At 41.4% G+C, this 26,825-nt stretch overlaps 1 protein-coding gene across 2 annotated transcripts in view; it reads right to left on the reverse strand.

Moving 5' to 3' along the window:
• The window catches only part of EPG5 (ectopic P-granules 5 autophagy tethering factor), a 129,745-nt gene extending 103,227 nt beyond the window's left edge, over window positions 1–26,518 (reverse strand). The window contains exons 1-9 of one of the 2 annotated variants that reach the window (XM_060028984.1): window positions 26,366–26,518; window positions 12,258–13,202; window positions 10,663–10,906; window positions 9,269–9,405; window positions 8,266–8,373; window positions 7,316–7,389; window positions 5,306–5,411; window positions 2,752–2,866; window positions 2,182–2,332 (exon numbers count right to left, since the gene is read on the reverse strand). In XM_060028984.1, coding sequence (XP_059884967.1) covers window positions 2,182–2,332; window positions 2,752–2,866; window positions 5,306–5,411; window positions 7,316–7,389; window positions 8,266–8,373; window positions 9,269–9,405; window positions 10,663–10,906; window positions 12,258–13,202; window positions 26,366–26,476 — 1,991 coding nt within the window. In that variant the 5' untranslated portion in view covers window positions 26,477–26,518. The remainder of the gene's footprint in view (window positions 1–2,181; window positions 2,333–2,751; window positions 2,867–5,305; window positions 5,412–7,315; window positions 7,390–8,265; window positions 8,374–9,268; window positions 9,406–10,662; window positions 10,907–12,257; window positions 13,203–26,365) is intronic. The other variant, XM_060028985.1, reaches the window with a different exon arrangement.
• Window positions 26,519–26,825: the final 307 nt, after the last annotated feature.

The following is a 26,825-nucleotide window of genomic DNA, read 5'->3' on the forward strand; positions in this document are numbered from 1 at the left end:
CTCTGGAGTGTGGGGGAGGAGGGGCCTCACTGAAGAGGGACACGTGAGTAAAGACTGGACGCAGTCTCAGGACTACCTAAGGGAAGAGCATCCAGGCAGAAGAAGCAACCAATGCGAAGGCTCCGAGGGGTGGTCGGTATGTTGGAGGAACAGCAAGGCAGCCAACGTGCTAACGCAAAGTAAGTGAGGGAGAGAATGGCTGGAGAGGAAATCGAAAACGTGACAGGAAAGCAGACCATGAAGGGTCCTGTACGCCACTGTGAACACTCTGGCTTCTACTCGGAATGAGCCTGAGAGCAGCAGGGTGTGAGCAGAGGAGTGATTTACAAGAAACACTGGCAGCTGTTCTGAGAATAAGCTGGGGGTGGGGTGCGCAAGGGAGCAAGGGCAAAAGCAGGAAAACAAGTCAGGTGGCTGTTGTGCTAATCGGTGAGAAATAACTAAAGATGAACTATGGTGGTAGCAGTGAACATGGTGAGAAGAGGCTGGATTCTAGAAATAGCAGGTTTCATTGACTCAAAGGATGCACACCTTTCATGCTTTAATCTCTACAACTGGAATGTCATTAAAATTGATGACATGCCATTATTTGGCAGCATTTTTTCCTTCTTAGTGGTGCACAAAATATACCTTAGGTTTGATGAAAGATGGTGTTTTGAAGGTAGAGATGACAGAATTGACCATCAGGCTGGGTGAGGGGTGTAAAAAGAAAAGCCAGGGATGATACCAATGCTCCGGCCCGAGCAACTGGAAGGATAAAGTTGCCACTTACTGAGACTGGCAAGACTGTGAGAGGAGCAGTTTGAGAGGTGGGGAAAGAGGGCCCAGTTGGGGATTATTAAACTATAATGATGATCATGAGTCATCCAAGTGGAGGTGCCGAGTGGGCAGCTGGATATACAAGCTTACAAGAAAGGTATAGGCTGGAAATAGAACTAGGAATTTTAACTGTATTTAGATGATATTTAAAGACACTAGAATAGATGGAATCCCAAGAAACAAGTTTGGATAAAGAGGTCCAGGGATGAAGCCCTGAGGCATCCAACATGAAGAAGTCTGGGAGGTGAGAATGAAACAACCAAGGAGGCAGAAAATGAACAGCCAGTGAAACCGAGGAGAAACCAGAAGAACATGGTATCCTGGAAGTCAAGCAAAGAAAATGCTTTAAGGAAAAGTGACCAATCATGACAAAGGCTGCTGTGTCAACTGTGTAAGAGGTAAAGCAAGATGAAGACTGAGAGGTGGCCATTGGATTAGTTAGTAGCACAAAGTTCATTAGCAACCTTCATTCTTCAGAGCTCTTTGGGTAGTGTTGGGGGCGAAAGTCTGACTGTGGAGACTTCAAGAACTTCAGGGCATCCTATATCATTTACCTGGCTTTATGAAGCTGAAGGATACGTATCTAAAATAATTAAAGTCAATTATGTTTTGGAAACAAAAGTATGGGAGTGGGAGAAGTTTTACAATTTTTTGGAAGTTTTCTTTCAAGGTAAGGGAGGTTGGAAGAAATAGCAGTGTATTTATATACACTGTAAAGACAGAAAAATTGATGATACAGAAAAGAGGATACAAAATTAATTCAATGAAAAGCAGTGCATTTCTCAGAATTTACTCATATTTGATAGTAAAAACATAAACCTACCTTTCATGCAAATAAATGATAATGCTTTCCCAATTCAAATACAGTGGCCACTGATGAAATCTTTGCAATTTTCTTTAAATGGTATTTTATAGAAATTACAGTAAATAAGAGAGAAAACAGAGAAATAATAATGCAAAAGAGCTACTGCCAATTTTCCACAGCTACACGACAATTCCTAGGCAAAAGCTAGGAGATAGAAGAGAGTAAAGGAAGGGGAAAGACCCTGTATTTTCTTTGACCTCTCCTTGACCCCTTCTCTCTGACCAAGTTCAACCCAGCAGCTGCTCTGAGGATCTTGACTCCAAGAACAACTGTCTAACAAACCAGTTTGAGATTTGAGATAATTAACCAAATATTCTGACTGGAAGTATTTATTTAAAATTCCCAAGAGGTAGACGGTGAAGAAAAAAAATTCTTACTTTTATGAGAAATAAGACCTGAACTATACCACTACAAATGCCCATCATCCCAATTATACAGTGTCTGTGACTGACCAGGGTGAAAGTTAATAGAAACAGACGAACCAAGAGCAGTATTACCTGATCATATAACCAATTCGCTTGACAAACTGCCTATAGCGTGCTCTATTGAAGGTTTCTAACCCCACAGCCAGAAGTTCCACTAAGGAGTTAGCAAAGGCAAAAATTTTCATCATCTCTTGAGGTATTGTTGTTTCAGGTAAATAATCACCTAGAAATTAATCAAAGAAAAGGGAAAAAAAATTATAATTACTATGGAAAAACACTGAAAGATGTGGATGTCAGTATATTAATGAGGAAAGAAAGCCAAGATAGAGAACCCCCATTGCTCTGGCTCCTATGTCAATATAAAATGGGAAACTTGAGACAAAGTGCAAAATTAAAACCATTTATTAAAGCTGGGCTATGTGCAAGCTGGTCAACCTTATGCATGTAAGCACCAGGGAGGAAACTACAATCACAAGAGAAAGGAAGGAAGCCTCGCCACGGTGATGTAATCATCTCTGTATAGTACAGCCAGGCACGGGGAACCCGAATCAGGAGCCTGCACGAGACAGGACTTGATGCTAAGTTCCTGTGTTTGAGCTTGTCCCTACCACATTTTACATATGACAAAACGAATTAGTCTACCTTTTGCTTTAAACCCAAGGAGATGTTGGAAGAGTTCATGAAATGGGAACTGTGATAGAAGGATAACCAAGTCATCTTCATTAAGGAGAATCCAACTAGTCTCAGGGTCTTCATCCTAAGGGAGAAGATGCAGAATCATGTCAGCTGATTTGACCAGATGACACCATGGTCTAGAGTTACAGGAGCTGAATTACCACAGGTCTCAGTTGTACACATGTGGTATTCTCATGAGTCCTCGTGGACTTCTCCTCCAGGACAGAAATTTATACTGTCAGTTCTATTAGATGACCTGTAAATCCCTTAAAATTGCAAGCACAATTTTATGTGTATCTGAGTCATATCCATTCTTCAGTGGCTGAAACTGCTCTCAATTAAATTTCCATCCCAAAGAAGATGAAAAATAATTCCTCTAGAATAGGGATCTTACTATAAATCTCAGTGATTTGACAACATCAATTAAAGAACCATTCACTAAGAGTCCAAGTTATTTTATCCAGAAGTCTCTTCTTGCCCCAAAATTAAGGTCTACTGCTGTACTCAACTGACTTACCAAGAAGCAATTAGCATTTGCTATGGATAACCAAAGTTCTGTTGTCAATTAGTGTTGCTGAAAACAGGATAAAAATAACAGTGGTCATACACAGGGATCACATAGGGGAAATAGCTGGAGTTTTTTGTTTGATACAGAGCACTAAAGTCCCCTTAGAAACCAAATTGATTTGTGTCCTAAGATGTGCTACATTCAGAAGAGAATACTGTAAAAAGACGCAGAGATTCTAAAGAATTATCACCTCAGTTTCAACAAGGGACTAATGCAATTCATTCATAATTTCCTGAAGCCACTCATTTTTACCCTCTTACATGTCCTAAATGGCTAGCAAACAAGAGCCTCAGAAATTCTACCTTGAGCAGTCCTCAGCTCCGGCTATACATCAGAATCAACCATGGAGGCTTTTAAACATTTGGATGTCTGGGTGTGGGCCAGGGCAAGGTTTTTAAGTTGCCCAGGTGGTTCTAATATACAGCCGGTGTCAAGAAACCACTGACATGGACAATTCACAGTGCCTTCCGCCCATGGCCTTTTCTGAGTCAACAGCACTCCCAGCATCCCCTCCCCAGGCTCCTGAATCCACTCAACATCCAGTGAATGCTAACCAGGAGCCAGACACAATTCCAGAGTCCTTAATGATTACCTGTCTTTAGGAGTAAATGCAGGAAACTTACCAGAAAAAAAAGACTCCTCTCTTAGGAGAAACCAGTCTTGGAAGAAAAAAAAAAACCTGCTCCATCACAATCTTTAAAAGAGCAATTTGGGACTTCCCTGGCAGTCCAGGGGTTAAGACTTGGCATTTCCAATGCAGTGATGCAGAGGACACAGGTTCAATCCTTGGTCGGGGAACTAAGATCCCATATGCCGTGTGGCAGGGCCAAAAAAAAAAAAACCAATTTGTACCAGCTCCTGAGAAGCTGTCTCCAGATGACTGTTCAATCTCTAGCAAAGAAGTCTGCATGGCCACATCATTTACCATCATCTCACCACCTCCTACAAGTCCCAGGAAGAGCACAATGAGTGTGAAGGGGCTCCTGCTTCTGAATGAACACCTGGGTAAATACACAGACATGATCCCACAGCTGCCATGCTGTCATTCTAAGGAGTGTCCACTGCAAACTTTCAACTCCTTTTGAAGAGAAGGGGTTTCAGTAAATTTAGTCCCTGGCCAACCTTGAACAAATACACCAAATCAGGATTTGGACCATAAAAACGCATTAGACAGGGCCGATAACTAGCTGGAAAAAAAAAAAAAATGCCTCACCTATACACTAACCACGTATATAGTAGAAAGAAAAGTCAATAACTGTTATCTTGAGAAACTGAGGATTTTTTTGTTTGTTTTGTGGGGTTTTGTTTGTTTTGGCCAATGTTGTGCAGCATGTGGGATCTTAGCTCCCTGACCAGGGATCGAACCCGGGCACCCTGCAGTGGAAATACAGAGTCCCAACCACTGGACTGCCAGGGAATTCCCAAGAAACTGGGTTTTGATCATTAAATTCTCACCAAAAACAGAAAATTATCTTCCATCTTTCAAATGAGAAGATCTAGATAAGAAGTTTGTAAGCGTTAAGGCAGAACCTTGGCAAGATACAGCTCTTTGTTATACAGACTTGGAGTATCTGTAGGTGACACCTCAAGCCCAGAAAACTGTTGCTGCATAAAATAAAATCCTAATAGAAAGTGTACATAATATGTAAACACTTCCAGGTTCCAGACTCTCCCAGCTGCACAGGGAGATGGTCTAGAAAGGGTGGCAGCAGAGACACTGGCTCAGAGCACAGGCTCTGCATTTAATGACGTGTGATTTGGGACAAATTCCCTCAACCCCACCCGCACACGTTTCCTCACCTCTAAAAGGGGGATGAAAACAGTATTTGCCTCGTGGGGCTGTTGGGAGAATTAAATGGGCTAATACGTGAGAAGTGCTTAGAACGATACTTAGCACGTAAAAAGAAGAGCTCAGAAATGCTTAATCAAAATGCTGTCGACATGACGACTAACCTCTTCTCCTCCCTCATCTACTAGTGTCCACGTCCCGGATGCAGGCCCCGAGGAGGATGGATTCCGCTCACTGGGCTTCATGTGGCACAGGAACTCGGCTCGATTTCTAAAGGACAAGGGAAATCACTCCAATCACCTAAACATAAACACAGAAAGCCCACTGCGTGCATTCTGGATCATCTACTCGCCCTGAAGAAGAGTCAGACATCCACTCAATCTTCAAATGGCTTGAATTAGTAAATAAGAAATAATAACTGGCTAAAACTCAAGGAGACCAAAGCTTCGCTAATCGTGGTGTAGAGACCACAGCCATTCTGGGTCAATAATGATGAGGAACCGCAGAGCAGCAGTTATGCCAGCACAGTGCCCGCCCACAGCGGGGCCTCAGTACACCCAGGACCACACAGTACCTGAACTCTAACCGGCTCACAAAGCGTTCAGGAAACATGCTTTACTGAATAAAAAAGGATAATCTGCAGGTAATGGAGAAGCCGGTTTAGGGGGAAAAGTACACCTAAACACCACAGGTAGGAGCAGCCCCTATATCCAGGCGGTGAGAGGGAGGAATCTGGGGGAATTCCTGCCAGCCAGGCTTTCACAAGGTGCTGGCTGGACCTGGCGAGTCAGTGTAACCAGAGAAGTTTCTTCTCTCAGACCACCACCCAGTTCTCAGCTCTCTGCTCCTTCCTCTCTGGCCTAACCCCGAAAATTCATCCATTCCCTCCTTTCACCAGGAGCTCTCCTCCAAGACTTCCTGTTTCCAACCTGAGGGGCTCCAGTCCTGCAGCTCCACATGTCCACTGATAGTTGCCACTCGTATGTGTCCACTTGCAAACCCCAATGACCTCAAATTCTCCTCCTTACCCAACGGCTCTCCTTTCTGTCTTTTCGGTCTGTTGGGGCTGCCAACACCCTCTCAGTCACTCAGACTCAGAGTCTACAGAGTTAGGTCTGAGCCACCCTTGCCCACATTTTCTTATTTAATCAGCTACTTTATCCTTTCCTGGGAAGATGACCTTCCCGTTCCCCACTTTCTCCTTCCCAAGACCAGCACCAATTCAGGCTGGGGGCAGATAGGCTTTCCTGGATCAAGAGCCAGTGGGAGTAACACAGTTCAAGGTCACCTATACACACCTCTGCCTTCTCCCCCCACTTAAGGATGTGCCCTCTTGATGCTGGATTCGGTTCCAGAGCCAGGAGAGCCAGATGTCTGCAACCGTAGACAATTCAATGCAAGAAATGAGGCAAAAGCACATCTTCTGCCTCCGGTCCATCCTAATCTTCCTTAAATACAACTTTTACCCTTTTTCAAAAACCTTCAATTGCTACAAAGGCCAGACCATCTCAAATATCTGTCTTAATTTCAAGGACTTCTATAATCAGACTCACCCTAGTTGTTCATCTTTATTATCACCCCCCCACACCCCTTCACTCCAGCCAAGCTGCTCTCCAAACTGCCCCCTGCACAGCTATCCTTCCCTGTACTGTGGGCCACTGCTCACTGTTCTCCCACCTACAGTGCCCTCCCTACTCCTCTCCTGCTGAAGTCAGTTCCATTCTTCAAACCCAGCTCATCCACCTGGAACCCTCTGACTACTCCACTCTACTCTCTTTACTCTCTTCATTTCTACTGCATCAATCATGGCTTCACACAATTTAGCACTTGAATCTCTTTGACTGTGCTTTTTTTTTCCTCTGCCACTAAACCTCTCCTTCTAAGGAAGAGATCATCCTTTTTTTCTCCCCACAGCACCACAATGACATATATGACAGGAGTCGCAAATCCACTAAAAAGGAGGACCCAAAAAAGTTAATCAGTTAAAAAAAAAAAAAAGGCAGTTAAAAGGGTCACTTTGGGACAAAGGGTATTAAACCCAAAGAAAACCTGCAATGTTAAATTTTGGAATGCTGACTCTTCTCTTAGCAATTGTTTGGAGCTGGGCAGTTTAGGAAGCCAATTGTTTGATAGAACATTTTCATTTCTACTTCACAAAGCTCTTCCACACTTACTTGACAGGAGACATTAGCAGGGCAAGGGACTGCATAAAATGAAAGACCCCTGATGGGTTATTCAACACTTTGATCTGAAATCAGAAAAGGAAAAGGCATACTGTAGAAAACCAACAACCCAAGTATCCATAATGTTAGTTCACCAGAATTTTGACAAAGGGAGCTGTTAAGGAAGCAAAGATGGAACTGGCATCTCATCCACAAGAGTGAGAACACCTGTGGGTTACCTGGCAGTACTGACTGGGCTGTACTCAGAGAACAGAGGTAGCTGAGCCATTTACATCAATTACCTGAAACAATATGGACGGGAGGAGTATACTGCTATCTTAATCCAAAGATAAATAAAAACAAAAAATCTTCCTTCTACCTAAAAAGATTCAAATTTCTTGCCACCAGAAATACTAAAGAAAAGGTAACATGGAGAATGACCTGGAGAATGACCTGGAATACATCTGGCCCCACCCATCTGAGGGGTTGCTATGAGTTAACAACACAACCCAAAGGCAAGCAGCAGAGATGCCTAAATCGATCGCACAGACCTGAGATCTCTGCTAGTATTAAAGAACTTTGAGATGCTTGTGGCTGCTTTTTTATCTGTACCAACTGTAGTGTGAGATGGATTAATTTAGGACGTTGTGTTGAATATTACAGAAAAAAGTCCTAGCAAGCTTTACTGCACAGAAATTTTACAGAATTAAATACTACTAAACCTACCAAGCCAGACTACAACTGAACTTTTGCAATTCCATCTTAATTTCATCAGTTTTGGGTGGTCCAAGAAGTTGCAGCATAATAACTCCTACGAATACAGACTAGATATATCCCAATAATTTTATTTTAAATATCAATATTTTTAAAGTAGGCTTATTTTTTAAAGCAACTTCTTCAGGAAAAATGTTTAACAAAATCACCTCCCATTCTCTTCAGCATTAGAAGGCCATTCATCATACCTGGATGAAAGGAACAGCCCATTTACTAACACCAGCCGGGCATCGAAGAATATGGTTTAGAAGGAAGAGGTGATCTCCAGGACAGCCAACTCTTTGTAACACTGATACCTAAACAATAAAGGATGTATAGTTTTACTATTTACAAAGACGAATGTTTTTAAGGGTCTAATGAAATCACTTATCCGATATTTAAATACATGTGATCTTTCAAAAGAGTAACCAGACATAAGATATACCACTGACTGGTTGAGTTTCTACCACAGAGGTACACAGAGGCCTATGAACCTAAGAGCACTCTGATAAAAATATCATTAGCAGTTTCTCTGCAAACCCAATTTTTATTATCTGGCAAATTACAAATCACTAATGTTCCTGGCCACACATGAATAGATATAAGTCAAGTAGTTTAATCTATTCCCAGTTTGTAATAGTTTCTCAGATACAAGTAAGTATGCTTAGAACCTCAGCCCATATCTAAGAATGCTAGCATGAACCTAAAAAAAGCACCCAAGGGAGCTCCATTGAGAAACATAACCAGTAAACGAACAACCTCTCCCCACGTAACACACCTGATATCTTTCCTAAAGTTCCCAAATCCTGATTCCTTTCTTTTTTTTCCCTTAAAAACTTTTTTTAAAGTATAAGTACAGCATTAAACACAAGATGATAAAAAAGTGATATGAACAACTTTTAGCTCACATACCTATATTCTGAATATACATCTAGTCTTAAATTTAGCATGCTTCCCACATTTCCATTTCCTTCTAAGTCGAAGGCCAAAGATAATTTAACATAAACTTTACCAGAGAGAAAAGCACTGTGTGCTTAATAATGCACTAGATCAGGATAACTTATTTCCACATGTCATGAGCAAAGAAAACGTCACTAATATATTAAACAAATTAGCTGAAGAAGCTATTAAAGAAAAACCTATAAGGAAACAGGAGATAATTCTTAAATTATCAGGGAAATAAAGGACAGTATACTATGTCTATTTCCTTACCAATTTCTGCAGCCAGAGAAGAAGATCATCGTGGAACTGAGTATCTTCATTAACTCTCCTGGTGAACATGAATAAGACACTAATGCACTCCTTTAGCTGACACAGATCAGAGGGAATGCTTTCTACCTGTTTAGAAGCTATAAATTAAAAAGAGGATTAAATGAGTCCCATATAAATGGTATTTGTGGGAGAATTTTTAGTGTCTCTACTTAAAATAAATAAATAAATAAATAAACTATTTAAAATATTTAATTCAGATGAAAATCCAAGGAGAAAAGCTACATTAAAATATCTGAGTTTCTACTAAATATGTAAACTGAAAAAAGTATTTAACTTCGTGAAGTATTTCAAAGCAAGAAAAAATTAACTTCATCAAAATTTTTTATTTAAAAATCAGCAAATCTCTGGCCTAGCCCCAGCTCTCTGATTAGTTATGAAAACGATAAGGGGGAAGAAGTTTTTTATTTTAAATGATCCTAGTATCTCTCCAAGAAATAAAAATTGCATACGTAATACTTATCATATAGTAAAGGCTAATTTCTTTTTCTTTTTTTTTAAATAAATTTATTTATTTATTTATTTTTGGCCGCGTTGGGTCTTCGTTGCTGTGCACGGGCTTTCTCTAGTTGCGACTAGCAGGGGCTACTCTTAATTGCGGTGCGCAGGCTTCTCATTGCGGTGCGCGGGCTTCTCATTGCGGTGGCTTCTCTTGTTGCGGAGCACGGGCTCTAGACGCATGGGCTTCAGTAGTTGTGGCACGCGGGCCTCAGCAGTTGTGGCTCATGGGCTCTAGAGAGCAGGCTCAGTAGTTGTGGTGCACGGGCTTAGCTGCTCCGTGGCATGTGGGATCTTCCAGGACCAGGGCTAGAACCTGTGTCTCCTGCATTGGCAGGAGAATTCTTAACCACTGAACCACCAAGAAAGCCCAAGGCTAATTTATTAAAACCCAAAATAAGATGAAAAATTCAGAACATTATAAATGCCCTGATGAAAATTAAACACCCCAACAAAATGAACAAGCAAAAATAAAGTGCAACAGACAGAATGAAAAAGTATTGTGATTATTAGTTTTAGAATCAAAAACTATATTTGGACTTGAATTGGTAATGAACACGTAAATTAGGACAGTAAGAGACATTAATGATAAAAAGCAAACTTTTGGCTTCCTAGAGAAGGAGAGAATGACAGCCCATGGGGTAGGGAGACCTGGCACTGCTCCCAAGAAATGTTATTAAGGCAGATCTCAGTCCTGTATTGGGGGAGGTAAGGTAAAACAGCAAGCATAAATTATCCCTTATAATATCTGCACACAATAGAGTCAACCAGATTGTATCCCTCAATTCTTTTTATATTTTAGACCACAAGAAAGAGTGAGACTTTCATTACTTACACACCTTGGCCTTCCTGATGAATTGCTAAAGATCTCAGAACAGCCGAACTATTGAGTAATGTGTAGATGTAAGACTCCACTTGCAACCGTGAGAGCACAGAAGTGTAAGAATGCAGCGCCAAGGTCTGGTGGAGGTGCTCAGATTTGGCATCAAACAGTTTTTTTAGCTCTCCCAGTGCATTTTCATTCATCTCCACTCTCTGGTAGCGATGATGGCCTGAAACTTTCACTTGATCAGCACAGATACCCTAGCAGTGGGCAAAAGGGTGAGATATGAAGCCAGTTACTCTTTGCTCTTGAAGCCTGTATACAATACACAGGCTTCAGTACCATCTTCAAAGAGCTTACAAATCGCAGTGAGGGAAAAATACTACTACGTAGAAAACAATGAAGCTACTATACAACCAGGTGCCAATCACAAAGGCATCACAAGTTCAGAGACGAGAAGAGAAATCCTAAAATGCAGTAGGTGGGGAAAGGTGCAAGAAAACAATAGAGCTTGTCTCTAAGACCCTCATGATTGATGACCTTACCTTCTACTTTATAAACACTGAGGTCAATGTGATATCCCTTCAACTTCGAGAGACCTCAAAATATCTCTGTACTTACCCTCACCATTCTTTGTGATTCTGCTCAAAACAAACCCCTCCTTTCCAATATTAACCCTCCAACTGTTTTCTTGATTCTATTCTCTCTTTTTCAGTATTTTCAAGTTTCTCTCTCCACAGGATCCTTCCTATCTACAAAGAGATACACAGGTCTCCAAGGAATGACGATTAGGGGTGGGGGAAATCACACGTTTCTCCCTGACATCTCCTCCATCTTCCCTTCACTGCTAAACTTGTCAAGAATAGCCTTCTCTTCCTCGCCATCCCTCCCAGGCCACTATGCAATGGCTTTCCTGATGGCACCTTGGCCTCCATAGGGTCACATCTTATTGCCTTCCCTATTTTCTCATTTCCTCTTGACCTCGTTCCATGGATCATCCTCCCCTTGACACTCTCTACCCATTAGATGTTCCTGGCATTATGCCCAAGGTCACAAGCTAAATGGCCCACAGGCTGAATCTGGCCTGGAGACATGACTTGCTTTGGCCTCTACTGTGCATGAGTGAGTGAGAGAGAGAGACAGAGAGAGACAGAGAGAGAGAGAGTGTGTGTGTGTGTATTTAGTTGCCAACATTTACAAATCAGGATCCCTCACATAAAAATCCAGATTTCTAGCTTCTCTTAGAAAAACATAAGATGTGGCAATGCTGAACCAATATAATCTCACAGCAACAATCAACTATAACACAAGAGCAGCTCCCCATGCTGGACCAGGCATGAGCTTACCCAGTGATCACCGTCCCACTCAACCTGTTTCACTTCTCCAGGTTACCTGCCTGGCCCCTGTGGGCATATGACACTGTGACTCCTGCACTCAGGAGCCCTGAGGCTCAGAGCCCTGAGCCCTGACTTAGCCCTGCACTATGGGCTAAGACAGGGTCAGTGTGGGTAAAAGGAGCAGACTCCAGACCTCAATGGCATCACAGGAATAGCAGCTCCACTGAAAATTCCCCAGGCTCCTGCAAGCTTTATGCTACACTAGTCAATATACCTGTACAGACAACTGTTCCTCCTTGAAGTGCCATAGTCGACTTTTGGCATTTTGGCAATCAGACATCAGAGCAAGGAGCTCAGCTTCAGCCAGCAGCAGCTGCTTCCTACAGCGTGAGTAGTTCAAAAGCAACTCATAAAATTCATGCCTGTCCTGATGAGCCATGCTGTCAAATTCTTCTAAATATGACTCAACATTTTCCAGCCATGAACCAGGCTCAAAGACTTTTAGCTGTTCTTCAGTAAATGGTACTATTTCTGGTTGAGATGGGAGCTCCGGGTAGAGTCGCTCATTACGAAGCAAGGGTTTCACTGCCACCAAAGCCGGTATATCCCCAGCAGTTTCAGCTGGCAACTGGGGATACAGTTTTTTCACTCTAGGTGGCTGGAAAATGTCTTTGACTTCACAAGAACTCTGCAAGCCAACATTTTGTAGCACCTCTGAAGAAAGACCCAAGGCTTCTTGGTCTTCTCTCCTATTCTGAGTATCCCTGACCTTCAAATTTTCCACTTCCTGCTGAATATAAGAAACATTAGATTGCAGTGTGCTTTCCAAAGGTCCACATTGTACCAGTTTATCTTCCTCCATTTCTGTAATGTTCTCGGGGGGTTCTACTTTGGTTCCGACATTGCCTCCAGGATCGACCTTCGGCTTGACTGAATCATCCCCAGCACAGGCTCTGATCTCCTCTCCCTCCTTTAGACTCTCTGTTTTACATGTCAGGGACTCTTCATTGCTTAGAGTTAAGGAAGTGAGTGGTACATCAAACATTTCACTCTCGTTTTGTCGACTAGCATCATTCTGGGGCTGGGAATCGGTTAACTCCTTTAGATGGTCTCCTTGGAATTCACAAGGTGGGGTAGGGATTTCCAGCTCTCTGGAGGTTTTTGGAAGGGAGACTTCATCAGACTCTTCCCTCTGAAGGGTTTCATATTTCTTCTTTTCCTAAAAACAAGATTTATAATGTGAAATAATTTATAATATAACAATAACTGATGCTTTCAACATGAGGAATTTTTAAATTGTATAAAAAAATCTAAGTTCACTTCATAAGCAGTGTGTTTCATATTTCATATTATTCAATTTTGAGAATGCTGAATTTGGGAGATTCACTAGTCTAATCCCTACAGAGGAAGACATGAGAATAAGCAACAAATTATGATTCAAGAATGGAGAAGGAAAGTCTTAATTAGGCTGTTCTCCATTCTGCTAGAGGTTAAGTAAGAGAGAACAGTCTCCAAGTATCTTAGGCTTCAACAGGTTTGCATCCTGACAAACATATCTATTCAAATTTCAGGCAGAAAAAGTCAGGCCAACTTGAAATAAATAACTATAGTACTGGATTATAACCTCAGAATAAAATCAATATCCATGAGTCCATACTCACATAACTAAATAGATAAACATATATATATATATGTTATATGTATCTTTTTTTCCTTAATGGACAAGAAGCGGCACTCTTCCTTACAAAAGTCCAATGAATAAATGTAGATGGAATGAGAAAAACAGAAAATCATGATTAGAACACCATGGTAATAACTGCCACAGGCAAGAGGCAAGATCTACTAAGTAATGAAAATGAGTGAAAATTTAAGCAGAAGCAGAATGTTTGTATAGTCTCAAAGTATCCCCTAAATATTTAGTAATTACAAAGGGAAAAATCATAAGTTTCAGTGGAGAATCCTGGCAGTCAACACCTTAACCACGTGATCAGGGTTACTATAACCAGTAATACATCCCCATACGATGTTCTGAGAAGGCTTATCCCCTCTTCAGTACCCTTTCTAATAATGTATAGCCTCAATCTAAGCATGAGAAAACACCAGACGAAAACCCAAATTAAGGGAAAGTCTACAAAATAACTGAAGTGTTATGATCATCAAAGAAAAGACAAGACTGAGGAACTATCAAAAGACTGGAGAAAACTATTAGAGACATGACAACTGAATGCAATGTAGGATCCTGGATTGGACACTGGAACAGAAAAAGGACATTAGCAAGAAAACTGGTGAAATTCAAAAAAGTTCTATATTTTAGTTAATACCATTGTACCAATGTTAATTTGTTGGTTGTGATAAATGTTCTACAACATAGAATTTACAGTCACATAACACAAGAAGATGCTGGATGAAAGGCACGTAGAACTCTCTGTATTATATCTGCAACTTATTAAATCCAAAATTAATTCCAAAAAACAGTTAACCATTTAAAAAATAAGATAAAATAAATTATGGTTTTTTAATGAAGTATCTCTGGCATTAACACACAAACTAGACACACAGGAAAGAAGCCTGGATAAAAAAGAAGAAAAAAATATGGAAATATTTATTATTTATTTATTTAAATAAAATTGTTACATCCAAAGAAACTAAAAAATGACTGACTCACTCAAATACTTCCCTCACTATAAATTTTTTTTTTTTTAATGTGGGGTGTTTTTTGTCTATGTTGGGTCTTCGTTGCTTCACGCGGGCTTTCTCTAGTTGCTGCGAGCGGGGGCTACTCTTCGCTGTGGTGCGAGGGCTTCTCATTGTGGTGGCTTCTCTTGTTGAGAAGCATGGGCTCTAGGCGCGCAGGCTTCAGTAGTTGCAGCACGCGGGCTCAGTAGTTGTGTCTCGCAGGCTCTAGAGTGCAGACTCAGTAGTTGTGGTGCACGGGCTTAGTTGCTCCATTGCCTGTGGGATCTTCCCGGACCAGGGCTCGAACCCGTGTCCCCTGCATTGGCAGGCGGATTCTTAACCACTGTGCCACCAGGGAAGTCCCCATGGTGAAATTTTAAGGAAGGTAAAATCATGGTTACAAAGTTATCAGTGATTTTGGATTATGTTGTCCAGCAAACGTCCAGCAAAAAAAAGCTGACAAGTAAATAGCCAAAAAAGTAAAACATTTATATGCACCTAATATTAGGAAGAAAAGACAAATGTTGTTGAAATGGAATTTGAGCTCAGCTTGCTGGTAATGAACTACCAAATGTTTACAAATGGTGGTGATGCAAGAAGCAACGTGTCCCTCCAAAATTACTTTAATCTGCACCGTGGATATCAGATTCTGAGAACAGCCACACAATGCATACAAACCACTTTGTCAAACTGCCTAAAATCATGAATACCAGGAAAGCATTACATGAGCATTTATAAGAAAATGAAAAAGTGGGTCCAATTACACTGCAATGATGTTTAGTACACTAGCTATAATAAATAGGTCTGTCAGATTGAGAGGTCAGAAAAAAGAAAATTAGGAGAGGGAGGTCAATGGTTACTACAGTGGGAGAAATACTGGTGTACTGTTCAGGGCAGAGGCCAAATTTTAGTGAGCTGAACAATCAAGAAATGAAATTAAGAAAACAATTTCATTTATAATGAACAGAGAACAAAATACTTAGGGATAAGCTTAACAAAAGAAGTGTAAAATTTATACTCTGAATATTACAAAACAAAATTTGAAAGAAATTAAAGACTAATAAGTGAAAACACATTCCATTTTCATGGATCAGATCACAATATTGTTAATATGGCAATACTCCTCAAATTGATATACAAATTCAACACCATCTCTATCAAAATCCCAGCTGCCTTTTTTGCAGAAAATGACAAGCTGATCCTTAACCTCATAAGGAAATGCAAGGAACCCAGAATAGATGAAACAATCTTGAAAAAGAAGAACAAAGTTGGAGATTTCACGCTTCGCAATTTCAAAATCTACTACAAAATTACAATAATAAAGACAGTGTGGTTCTAGCACATGGACAGACAAACAGATCAATGAAACAGAACTGAGAATCCAGAAATAAACTCTTTTTTTATCAACATTTTTTATTTCTTGTCTTTTTTTTTCCAAGTTGTTGGGAGCTTTTTATTTATTTTTTTGATGTCTTTATTGGAGTATAATTGCTTTACAATGGTGTGTTAGTTTCTGCTGTAAAACAAAGTGAATCAGCTATACATATACATATATCCCCATATCTCCTCCCTCTTTCGTCTCCCTCCCACCCTCCCTGTCCCACCCCTCTAGGTGGACACAAAGCAACAAGCAGGTTTCCCTGCACTATGCAGCTGCTTCCAATAGCTATCTGTTTTACATTTGGTAGTGTATATATGTCCATGCCACTCTCTGACTTCGTCCCAGCTTACTTTCCCCTGCCCCGTATCCACAAGTCCATTCTCTACATCACCGTCTTTATTCCTGTCCTGCCCCTAGGTTCTTTTTTTTTTTAACATCTTTATTGGAGTATAATTGCTTTACAATGGTGTGTTAGTTTCTGCTTTATCATGTACCACAATGTTCACTGGCAGCTCTATTTACAATAGCCAGGACATGGAAGCAACCTAAGTGTCCATCAACAGATGAATGGATAAAGAAGATGTGGTACATATATACAATGGAATATTACTCAGCCATAAAAAAAACGAAATTGAGTTATTTGTAGTGACGTGGATGGCCCTCTTAGAGTCTGTACATACAGAGTGAAGTAAGTCAGAAAGAGAAAAACAAATACCGTATGCTAACACATATATATGGAATCTAAAAAAACAAAAAAAATGGTCATAAAGAACCTAGGGGCAAGACAGGAATAAAGACGCAGACCTACTAGAGAATGGACTTGAGGATGTGGGGAGGGGGAAGGGTAAGCTGGCATGAAGTGAGAGAGTGGCATGGACATATATACACTACCAAATGTAAAACAGATAGCTAGTGGGAAGCAGCCGCATAGCACAGGGAGATCAGCTTGGTGCTTTGTGACCACCTAGAGGGGTGGGATAGGGAGGGCGGGAGGGAGGGAGATACAAGGGGGAAGAGATATGGGGATCTATGTATATGTATAATTGATTCACTTTGTTATAAAGCAGAAATAAACTCTTATGTTTAAGGTCAACTGATTTTCAACAAGGATGCCATGACAATTCAATGGGGAAAGAACAGCCTTCAACAAATGGTGCTAAACAACTGGATATCCAAAGAATAAAATTGTACCCCTATCTTATATCATATACAAAAATCAACAAAAAGGATCATAGACCTAACATAAGACCTAAACCTTTTAAACTTTTCAAAAAAAACACAGGAGTAAATCTTAGTGACCTTGGGTTAGGCAAAGCCTTGTTAGACATGACACCGAAAGCACAGCAACAAAAGAAAAAAGTAGATAAATTGGACTTCATAAAAATTTTTAAGATTTTGTGCTGAAAATCAAAATATGAAGAAAATGGAAAGACAACCCTACAGAATGGAAGAAAATGTCTTCACATCAATTATTATATAAGGGGCTTATATACAGAATTAAAAAAAAGAACTCTTGTAACTCAAGAATAAAAAGATGAACAATCCAATTTAAAAATTGGCAAAGGATCTGAACAGACATTTCTCCAAAGATAATACAAATGGCACATAAAAAGATGCTTAACATTATGAATCATCACAGAAATGCAAATCAAAATCACAATGAGGTAACATATCACACCCGCTAAAACTACTAAAGTCAGATAATAGTAAGTGTTGACAAGGATGTAGAAAAATTAGTATCCTCAAACACTGCTGGTGGGAAGCTAACATGATGCTTCTCTATGCAAAAGAGTTTGGCATTCCGAGCCATGGTGATGGTGACACAATCTTGGATCATACCAAAAACCACTGTATTACACATTTTAAATAAGTATAGTGTGTGAATTATAGCTCAATAAAGCTGTTAGATGAAAAGATGGAAGATTTTAAAAACTCAGAGAGTTGAGAAATAAATGAAAAGGAAGGAAGCAGAGATGGGAATGTGAAATAGAGGGAGAAAATTTTAGTTGTCTTTTCTTAAACTGTAAGAGACCTCTGGGGGTGTTAAATGTTAACTGGAAGAGAAGATAGGGAGCTGGAAGTAGGCCAAGGTGGGCCACAAGATCAAGGGCACAGTAAATAAACACACCTCCTGCAACCCACAAGCCACCTCAGGCTTCCTCTCCAGCCTGTCCCTCAGGAGTTTTTAACTTCCCTTTGCCAAGGGAAGTTGTTGCCCAACTCTGACCCCACCAAACCACTTCCTCTTTCCCTACTCCATGACTGCCCTTGCAATTTCAAATTCTTCCCCTCAACTAAACAAAATGAAGTCTCCAGCTGCTACTATCAAACTTGCAGGCCCACATCCAGCAGATCTACCTTCCTGGGAATAATCACAACCATAACAGCAACAGATAATGTGGTTAGATAATCAATTAAAGAATTTTTTAAACCTTCCTAATGCTCCCAGAGAAGAACACATAAGACTTTGGGTTTTACTTCCCTTGGGGGTGGAACTCAGTGCTTCTCTGTTTAATTCTCCACCTGTGTTGTTACAGAAGTTAGGTCCAAAGAGGAATTAACCTGGGGTTGCCCCAGGAAAGGAGGTGGGGGAAAGGAGAGGAAAGCTGGTAATTTGATTCAAAGAATGAACTGGCCAGATCAGAGAAGGAAGGCAGAAGGAAAAGATGAACAACTGCGAGATACACAACTGTTTGAGAGGGTAGCAAAGGCCTGCCCCTGCCCCTCACAGATCCCTGGATAGGACAGGATGTCTGGGGTGCATATGCAGAGGGAGAAGGGGTTCACTGTGTTCATCACCAACGCCATGGCCTCTAAGCAGTGGTGAGCTCCCTGTGGCTCAATTCACTTCTCCAAAGCACAGAATAGGGGAGCAGGTCCTGAAAGGTCTCCTAGCCTCCAGCCTCTGCCCTACAACCAATTCATCCCAAACACCACTATAAGACTGGTCTCCCTAAAACACTACCCTGAACACCACAAAAACCATCACAGCTCTCCACTTAATGAAAGTCTGACTCTTAACTTCGGCACTCAGTGCCTTTGATGACTCAGTTATGATCCTGTCCCAAGACAAAATCTTCAATGACCACATCAACCCTTCCACAGCACATGCTTTACTCTGAACTCTGCGGTGTGTACTTGCCATCTGGCCCTGGTCACGTGCTACCACATATGGTTATTTATCTTTATGTTGTGTCCCCCAAATGACCACAAATATCTTGAGACCAGAGAATATATCTTATGCCTTTTTGGATCTGATCTGCCTCTGATTTTCAACACTTTGTTCAATAAACATTTCTTGAAACAATAATGATGACTTATAGTTCACAAGAATTTACTGAGTACCAACTGTATGCTGAGCTCCTAGGTACTTGCATCCTAAAATGAAGAAATTATTGAATTATCCAACAAATGTGCTCTGGCACATTCAGAAATTTATTTTTATATGCCTCACAGAAAGCAAACGGACTATCCAATGAATTCAGAGAAAACTGAACTCTTATGCCAAAATCTGAATCAAATTTTACATTTAAGATACAAAATTTCATTTAAAAACAAAAAAGAAAGCCAACTTCCAATTACTTTGCCTACTTGAGTTAACCAGAGATAAAGATTAGAACCTACTGTATATATAACAATCATTACAGATCACAAAATAAAATTCAAACAGAACTCCACGTGTATCAAGCTGTGTGTGCAAAAATTAGTGCTTACATAATTTTATTTTAACCAAAAGACATGTTTCTTACAACTGAAAATGGCCTAGAGATTAACATTTCTTTATTTTTGATCTCTACATAAGTTACGTACAGGTAGAGAACCAATTTTAAAATAATTCCACAGGAGAAAAAATAATCAAGAAGTTATACAGAAACAGAAGAGTTGTTAATAAACACAGAAAGACTTACTTAACCATACATTACAGTAAATATGCCCTACAGTGTTGGTGTATGTGTGGGGAAAAAACCTAAAGAGCACATAACAAATTGCTACCAACAGTTATCTCCAAGAGATGGAATTCAGGGCATTTCATTTCTGTGTTGTATACTTCTCTCTCTCTGTGTATATACTCATACATACACACTTTTTTTAAGCAATGAGCACTTTTGTAATCAGAAAAAAAGTTTTGTTTTCTTTTTAAGTTTGGAAAATAAGTGGTCACTTTCCATTCATCCCTTGCAGTTCTTCCTCTTTAAACTGTACTAAGTAAAAATATTACAACTCCTTTCTATCCTTAAAAATATTAATGAGCTACTTCTTCATAAATGATAAAGGTTCAGTTTTACACACTACATATAATACTTTTGTGGGATTACTTTATTTTTTTTCATTATTCTGAAAGTATTTATTAGGTAACTACTACTGTATGTTAGGCATAGTTCTAGTACATGGGGTACATGAAGTGAACCAAACAGGAAAGCTCCTTGGCCATGGGATTACTTTAAATGCAGGGTCTGTTTATCATGAATGTCTGTATCCATGGCACTTAGCACAATGCCTGGCACAGAACAGATAAAAAGGGCTTGGACACATGAGTCCAACTATCAGCTCAAGAGCTCTCAGGGCAATTTTACCCACACTCTTTGGGATGTACAAGAATGCTTTACAAGTAAAAAGGAGAAGGGTGGGGATTATACATTTTGCTGAGAATACAACATCTCCTCCTGGCTGCCACTTCTTTTGTGTTGCTCTTAACAATCTTGCTTCACGTATCAGCAGCACTTTCCATGCTTCATCTCTTCCTCTTCCTTTCATATGCTTTTTTCTCTCAGCTTCTAGGACCCCAAACATATCCTACCCCACCGGTCACTCCTCACGCTCCTTTGTTGATTCCTGCGCCTCTCCCCGCAAAACTGGAGTGCCCTTGGGTCCTGTTCTTGTCACCTGTTCCTAAGGTAACCTAGTTCGGTCTCTGGTTTTAAATAACTACCTATATGCTGATGACCCCAAATCTTTTATCTCTCCCAAACTCTAGATCCACATATCCAATCCATTTGGATGTCTGACATTTATTTCAAAATTAGCATGTCCTAAACTGAACTCCTGATCTGCCCCCAAAAGCTGTCCTACTCACTGCCTCCTCCCTCTCAGAGTCACCCCTGACTGTTTTCTCATATCCCAACCAAACCACCAACAAATGGTCTTGCCTAGATCTTCACCACCTCTGCTTTACAACTCTGGTCCAGGCCACCATCCCCTCCTGCCTGGATCACAGCAAAAATCTCTTAGAAGGTCTCTCTGCTCGTACTCTTGCTCCCTTACAGTCCGTTCTCAACGAAGCAAGCACAGTGACCCTTTAAAATAACTTAGATCATATCACTCCTCGGCTTGAAACCCTGAGGTGATTCCATATTTCACTCAAAAGTACGAATCCTTACAATGGCCTACAAGGCCCTACACGACCTGGCCCTGTGTCACCTTCCTGACTTCAAATACTCTCCCAAATACTCTCCCCTCATGCATTCCACCCTAACGACACTGCTACTGCCTTAAGGCATTTGCCCCAGGTGTTCCCAAGATCCAAATGGCTAACTCCCCCATCTCTTTCATGTCTTTACTTAAATTTCACTTTCAGTAAGGACTACCTTGACTGCCTATATAAAAATCACAACCCGGACTTCCTGGTGGCCCAGTGGTTAAGAACCCACCTGCCAATGCAGGGGACACGGGTTCAAGCCCTGGCCCGGGAAGATCCCACATGCTACGGAGCAACTAAGCCCGTGCACCACAACTACTGAGCCTGCGCTCTAGAGCCCGCGAGCCACAACTACTGAAGCCTGCGCGACTAGAGCCCGTGCTCCACAACAAGAGGAGCCACCGCAATGAGAAGCCCATGCACCACAACGAAGAGTAGCCCCCACTCGCCACAACTAGAGAAAGCCCGCGCGCAGCAACAAAGACCCAACACAGCCAAAAATAAATAAATAAATAAATAAACTTATTTTAAAAAAAAATCACAACCCATCCTAATCACCAGTACTCAGCTCCTTACCCTGTTCCTCTTTTCCTTTTTTCATAGCACTTGTCATCTTCTAATATATTATACATTTTATTTATTTTTTATGGAGTTTTCTGTTTGTCATCTCCTTCTAGAATGCAAGCTACGTTAAGGCCAGGTTCTTTTTTTTATTTTTTATTTTTCCTCTGTTTACAACCCAAGTGCTTAGAACAGTTTCTGGGACATAGTGGGTGATTGATGAGTGTTTATTCAACAAATAAATGGATCTTAGGAGGTACAACAGGAGCTAAATAATACAGAACATCCCCCAACTTCACTCTTATAATCACTCATGGGAAGGAGGGACTAAGAGGTAGAAATCATCTAGGCCAAGAAGCAAGAGGCGATGGGGATTTAAAGGTCTCGGTTTCTGTTATCAGTTTTCTGGGACACATCTCAGTCTATCCTTAGCAATTACAATATGCTCTTACTATTAATGAGTTGTCGGCATTCAGAATTTAGTATTAACTGCAGAAGAACTTTCCACGACTATAAAATATACTGCTTCTGCAGAGTAAATCCAATCTAAAAATCTACTGTTCTTAACCCATAATCTACCATGATCAATGAAGTCAGGGTCCTCCAAGGTGGGTGAAACTAATCAGGACTATCTCTCAGGTATCAAGTGATAAGCACCAGATAACCAAAAACTAGCAACATGAGCTCATCTTCCAAATGATTAACATTAAGGAATATAGGTCAGCTGCTGGGTCAAACTATCGAAAGGCAAAAGCACATGACACTCCTCACTTCCTGAAATGAGCCTTGGAACTACTTTATGGTTCCATTAACAGTAACCAAATTACACCACAATGGTAAAGGTTTCATTAATGTAGGACTTCACGATCATAACCAAACCATAACCAGCACTAAGTAATAAATCTATTTACTCTAAGAGAAGAATCAATTTTCTAAACTGACAAGTATGAGGGCCTTGCTGATGTCGTGGACTTTTTCCATTTGTTTTCTCATACTATTTAGAGGAAATTTACCAGAGTAAATTCTTCTGAGTGACAAAGCTTGGAAATATTCTTCAATACTGGTATTTTTTCCTTCATTCAACAAACATTAGCAAATGCCTACAAGGGCTGTAAAGGGTATTAGGAAAAAAAACAGGTCCCTCCCTCACTGAGTTCACAGTCTAAGGGAGAACAGAGATGTTAACAAACTAACTGCAAGTGAGATGAGTGACACAAAGGGGTGCAGAGCGCTACTAGTGAGGGCTGGGGGCGGTGGTAATGTGGGTGATGAGGGTGATGAGGTTTAAGCAGAGACCTCATGAATGAGCAGGTGAAGACGGACAGGAAGAGGTGTCAGCGCAGAGTAAAGAGCATGAGCAAAGGCCCTAAAGCAGGAAAGGACATATACAGTTAAGAATCAAAAGAGATAGTAGTGAAGACCAGAGGCTGAGGAGAAAGACAGAATCCAGATAGTTTAGGGCCTTGAGTCCATACTTTGGACTCTTGGACTCTGGGCAATGGGAAATCTTTGAAAGGCCTTAAATAGGAGAGCAATCATTTTGGGGGTTTGTTTATAAAAATATCAATCCAGCTTTAGTTTAGAGAATGGGCAGCAAGAATGAACTTGGAAAGGCCATTTTAGCAAAAATCCAAGAAATCTTCCTTGGAGGATGGTTGAGTTAGTCAGGATGGAGAGAAATGGGCAGAATCAAGAGAACAGTTACAAAATACAATTGGCAAGCCTTAGTGACTGACTAGATTTGAAAGGTGACTAAAAGTATGTCAAGGATTTCTGGTTTGATCAAATACCTCTGGAATTAAGGCCTCTTTATAAATTTTAAAAGATAAAAAATAAATTTATGTGTAGGGAGGTTGCCCACAATGTGTCAATAAAATGAGCAACTGGGGACTTCCCTGGTGGCGCAGTGGTAAAGAATCTGCCTTACAGTACAGGGGATGCGGATTCCATCCCCGGTCAAGGAACTAAGATCCCACATGCCACGGGGCAACTAAGCCTGTGCGCCACAACTACTGAGCTCGCAGGCCTCAACTAGAGCCCAGACGCCCTGGAGCCTGTGCACCACAACCACAACTAGAAGAGAGAAAACCCACATGCCACAACTAGGGAGAAGCCTGCACGCCACAATGAAAAGATCCCACACACCTCAGCAAAGATCCCACGTGTCGCAACTAAGACCTGACACAGCCAAAAAATAAATAAATAATAAATAATAAATAAATCTTTAAAAAAAATAAAATGAGCAATTGGGTCTTTTGTTGTTGTTGTTGTTGTCGTTTGTTTTTTTTGCGGTATGCGGGCCTCTCACTGTTGTGGCCTCTCCCGTTGAGGAGCACAGGCTCTGGATGCGCAGGCTCAGCGGCCATGGCTCACGGGCCCAGCCGCTCTGCTGCAGGTGGGACCTTCCCGGACCAGAGCACGAACTCGCATCCACTGCATCGGCAGGCGGACTCTCAGCCACTGCGCCACCAGGGAAGCCCGAGCAATTGGCTTTTCATGATGGATTTAAGTTTGATTTTTAATTTTTTATTTTAGAAAATCTGTTCTAAACAAAATAACAGAGCCTCCCTGGTGGCGCAGTGGTTGAGAATCTGCCTGCCAATGCAGGGGACACGGGTTCGAGCCCTGGTCTGGGAAGATCCCACATGCCACGGAGCAACTAAGCCCGTGCGCCACAGCTACTGAGCCTGCGCGACTGGAGCCTGTGCTCCGCAACAAGAGAAGGCCGCGACAGTGAGAGGCCCGCGCACCGTGATGAAGAGTGGCCCCCGCTCGCCGCAACTAGAGAAAGCCCTCACACAGAAACGAAGACCCAACACAGCCAAAAAATAAATAAATAAATAAATTTATTTTTAAAAAAACAAAAAAACAAAATAACAGAGAATCCTTTTAACTGACCATTTTTAAGTATTTATAACATTCTATCTATAGATACACATAGATATGTAGAACAATTATTAAGCTACTGGACCGAGAATTACGATTTTGGGCTTTAACTTGAGTCTCTTACTAACTGCATGACTTCTGGCTTATCATTTAACTTATCTAGGCTTTAGTTTCATCATTCATTTTGAAAAAAAAAAACCCCTACAGATTGAGAATTAAGATTCTGCTCTCTACAGATGGATGTTTACATGTTATACACTACTGTATTCTAGGTTCAGGGACCTTATGCATGGCTGACCAATGGCTTTTTACTTCCTCCTCTATTTAGATAGTCCTTTATCAGCCCAATACAATGCAAAATTACTTCTCTTAAAAATGTTTCTGAAATTAGTAGCAAAATGGCTTTCTCCCCAGAGTAATTCCTCACAGACCTGGGTACACTGATGCACATAACTCCACTACAGTTTTTTTTTTTTAAGGCACCATAATGAAAGGGATCTACATAAGTCATTTACAGCTTATTAAATATGGTAGCTTTGAACACCAGTCTCCTGCTAAAATCTTGTTCTCGTGAGAAAATCCTATTTTCGTATCATTTTTAAGTTACATCTGCTCTGGAACATCACCTACTTGTAGGAAAGGAAATTTCCTTTTTAATACCACCTTCATTATTTCCTTAATATAAATTCAGTTTCAGGTAAGCCAAAATTATATATGTCCCGCTATCCATGGGCAGCATTTAATCTGTTCACTGTAAAATAAATGTCATTTCAGAAAACATATGGGTACGAAATGAAAGCCCAGACTGCGCCTGCAAACAAGACAAATCAACTTTAAATCACACCAACACCACACGTTAGTATAATCCAGGAAACCCAGAAAATTCAGACCTGTCCCTGCTGTATGAGTCCCGCTCTGGTTTAATTTCTGGTCATTCGTGCCCCATCATAAACAACCAGGATAATGAGAAATAAACAGCAGCAGCACCACTGTCATCTTGAATTTTTAAACTGAAAAGGCACATCACCACAGCCTACTTTCTGTCTCTATCTGCAAAGCTCTTCCAAAGGATACATTCTTGAGTGGAGGAGGGGTCCCTTCCCTCTTTATGGGAAGAGGGACTGAAAATGTTCACAGATTATAAAGGAGAAAAAGAGAGTTAAAGATGAGACTGGGAAGAGGAAAGCTGCTTCACGATAGGAATCTAGACCCGGGTGAGGAAAGTCAAGAAAGGAGCAGAAAAGGAAGAGCCTAGTGAGGTCACAGGAGGAAAAAGAAAAAAAAAAGGGCTCCTGACAAAGTCCGGCAGAGGAACGTGAAGGAGGCACAGAGGAACAAGTCTGGTGTCAATGGGTGGGGGGATCAAATACGGGGAGGTGGGGACAGAGGATGAGAAGGGCTCAGGGGACGGAGGGCTCAGAGTGGGCTGGAGAAGCCGAAGAGAAGAAAAAAGACAGCGCACCTGCCAGGGCCTGGCGAGGATGGGATGGTCGGGTTCCCTCACCTTGGTTTTAGTCCGGCTGGCCTTGGCCTTGGCCCTGGCCCGGCGCGGGGGCCTCACCGCCTCGGCCATAGACCCTGCGATGGCAACGTCGCCACTTGTTTTTGTCAAAACTCTGCGCTTTCCACAACCTGCCCAGTTCCGGCCTCCGGGCTGTCACGTGATCGAATCTCCACCACTCCCGGGGGAGGGGCGGCAACTCGGAGCCTCTACCGGCAGCAAAGTAGGACAAACCACTCCGGGAGCCCTTTTCACTGGAGGATGGGGGCCCCGCCCCCTTACGTCCAGGCCCCACCCCCTGACCCCGGCAAGCGCGCCTGGCTCCGGCCACGCTCGCCAATGGATTGGAGTCGTCTTGGGTCCCGGCGTTACTTCCCGAACTGAGATCACGTCCTTCTCGCTGGCTCCGCCGAGCCGCACT

Source organism: Delphinus delphis, chromosome 13 (assembly GCF_949987515.2).
Source record: "Delphinus delphis chromosome 13, mDelDel1.2, whole genome shotgun sequence".
NCBI classification, from domain to species: Eukaryota; Metazoa; Chordata; class Mammalia; order Artiodactyla; family Delphinidae; genus Delphinus; species Delphinus delphis.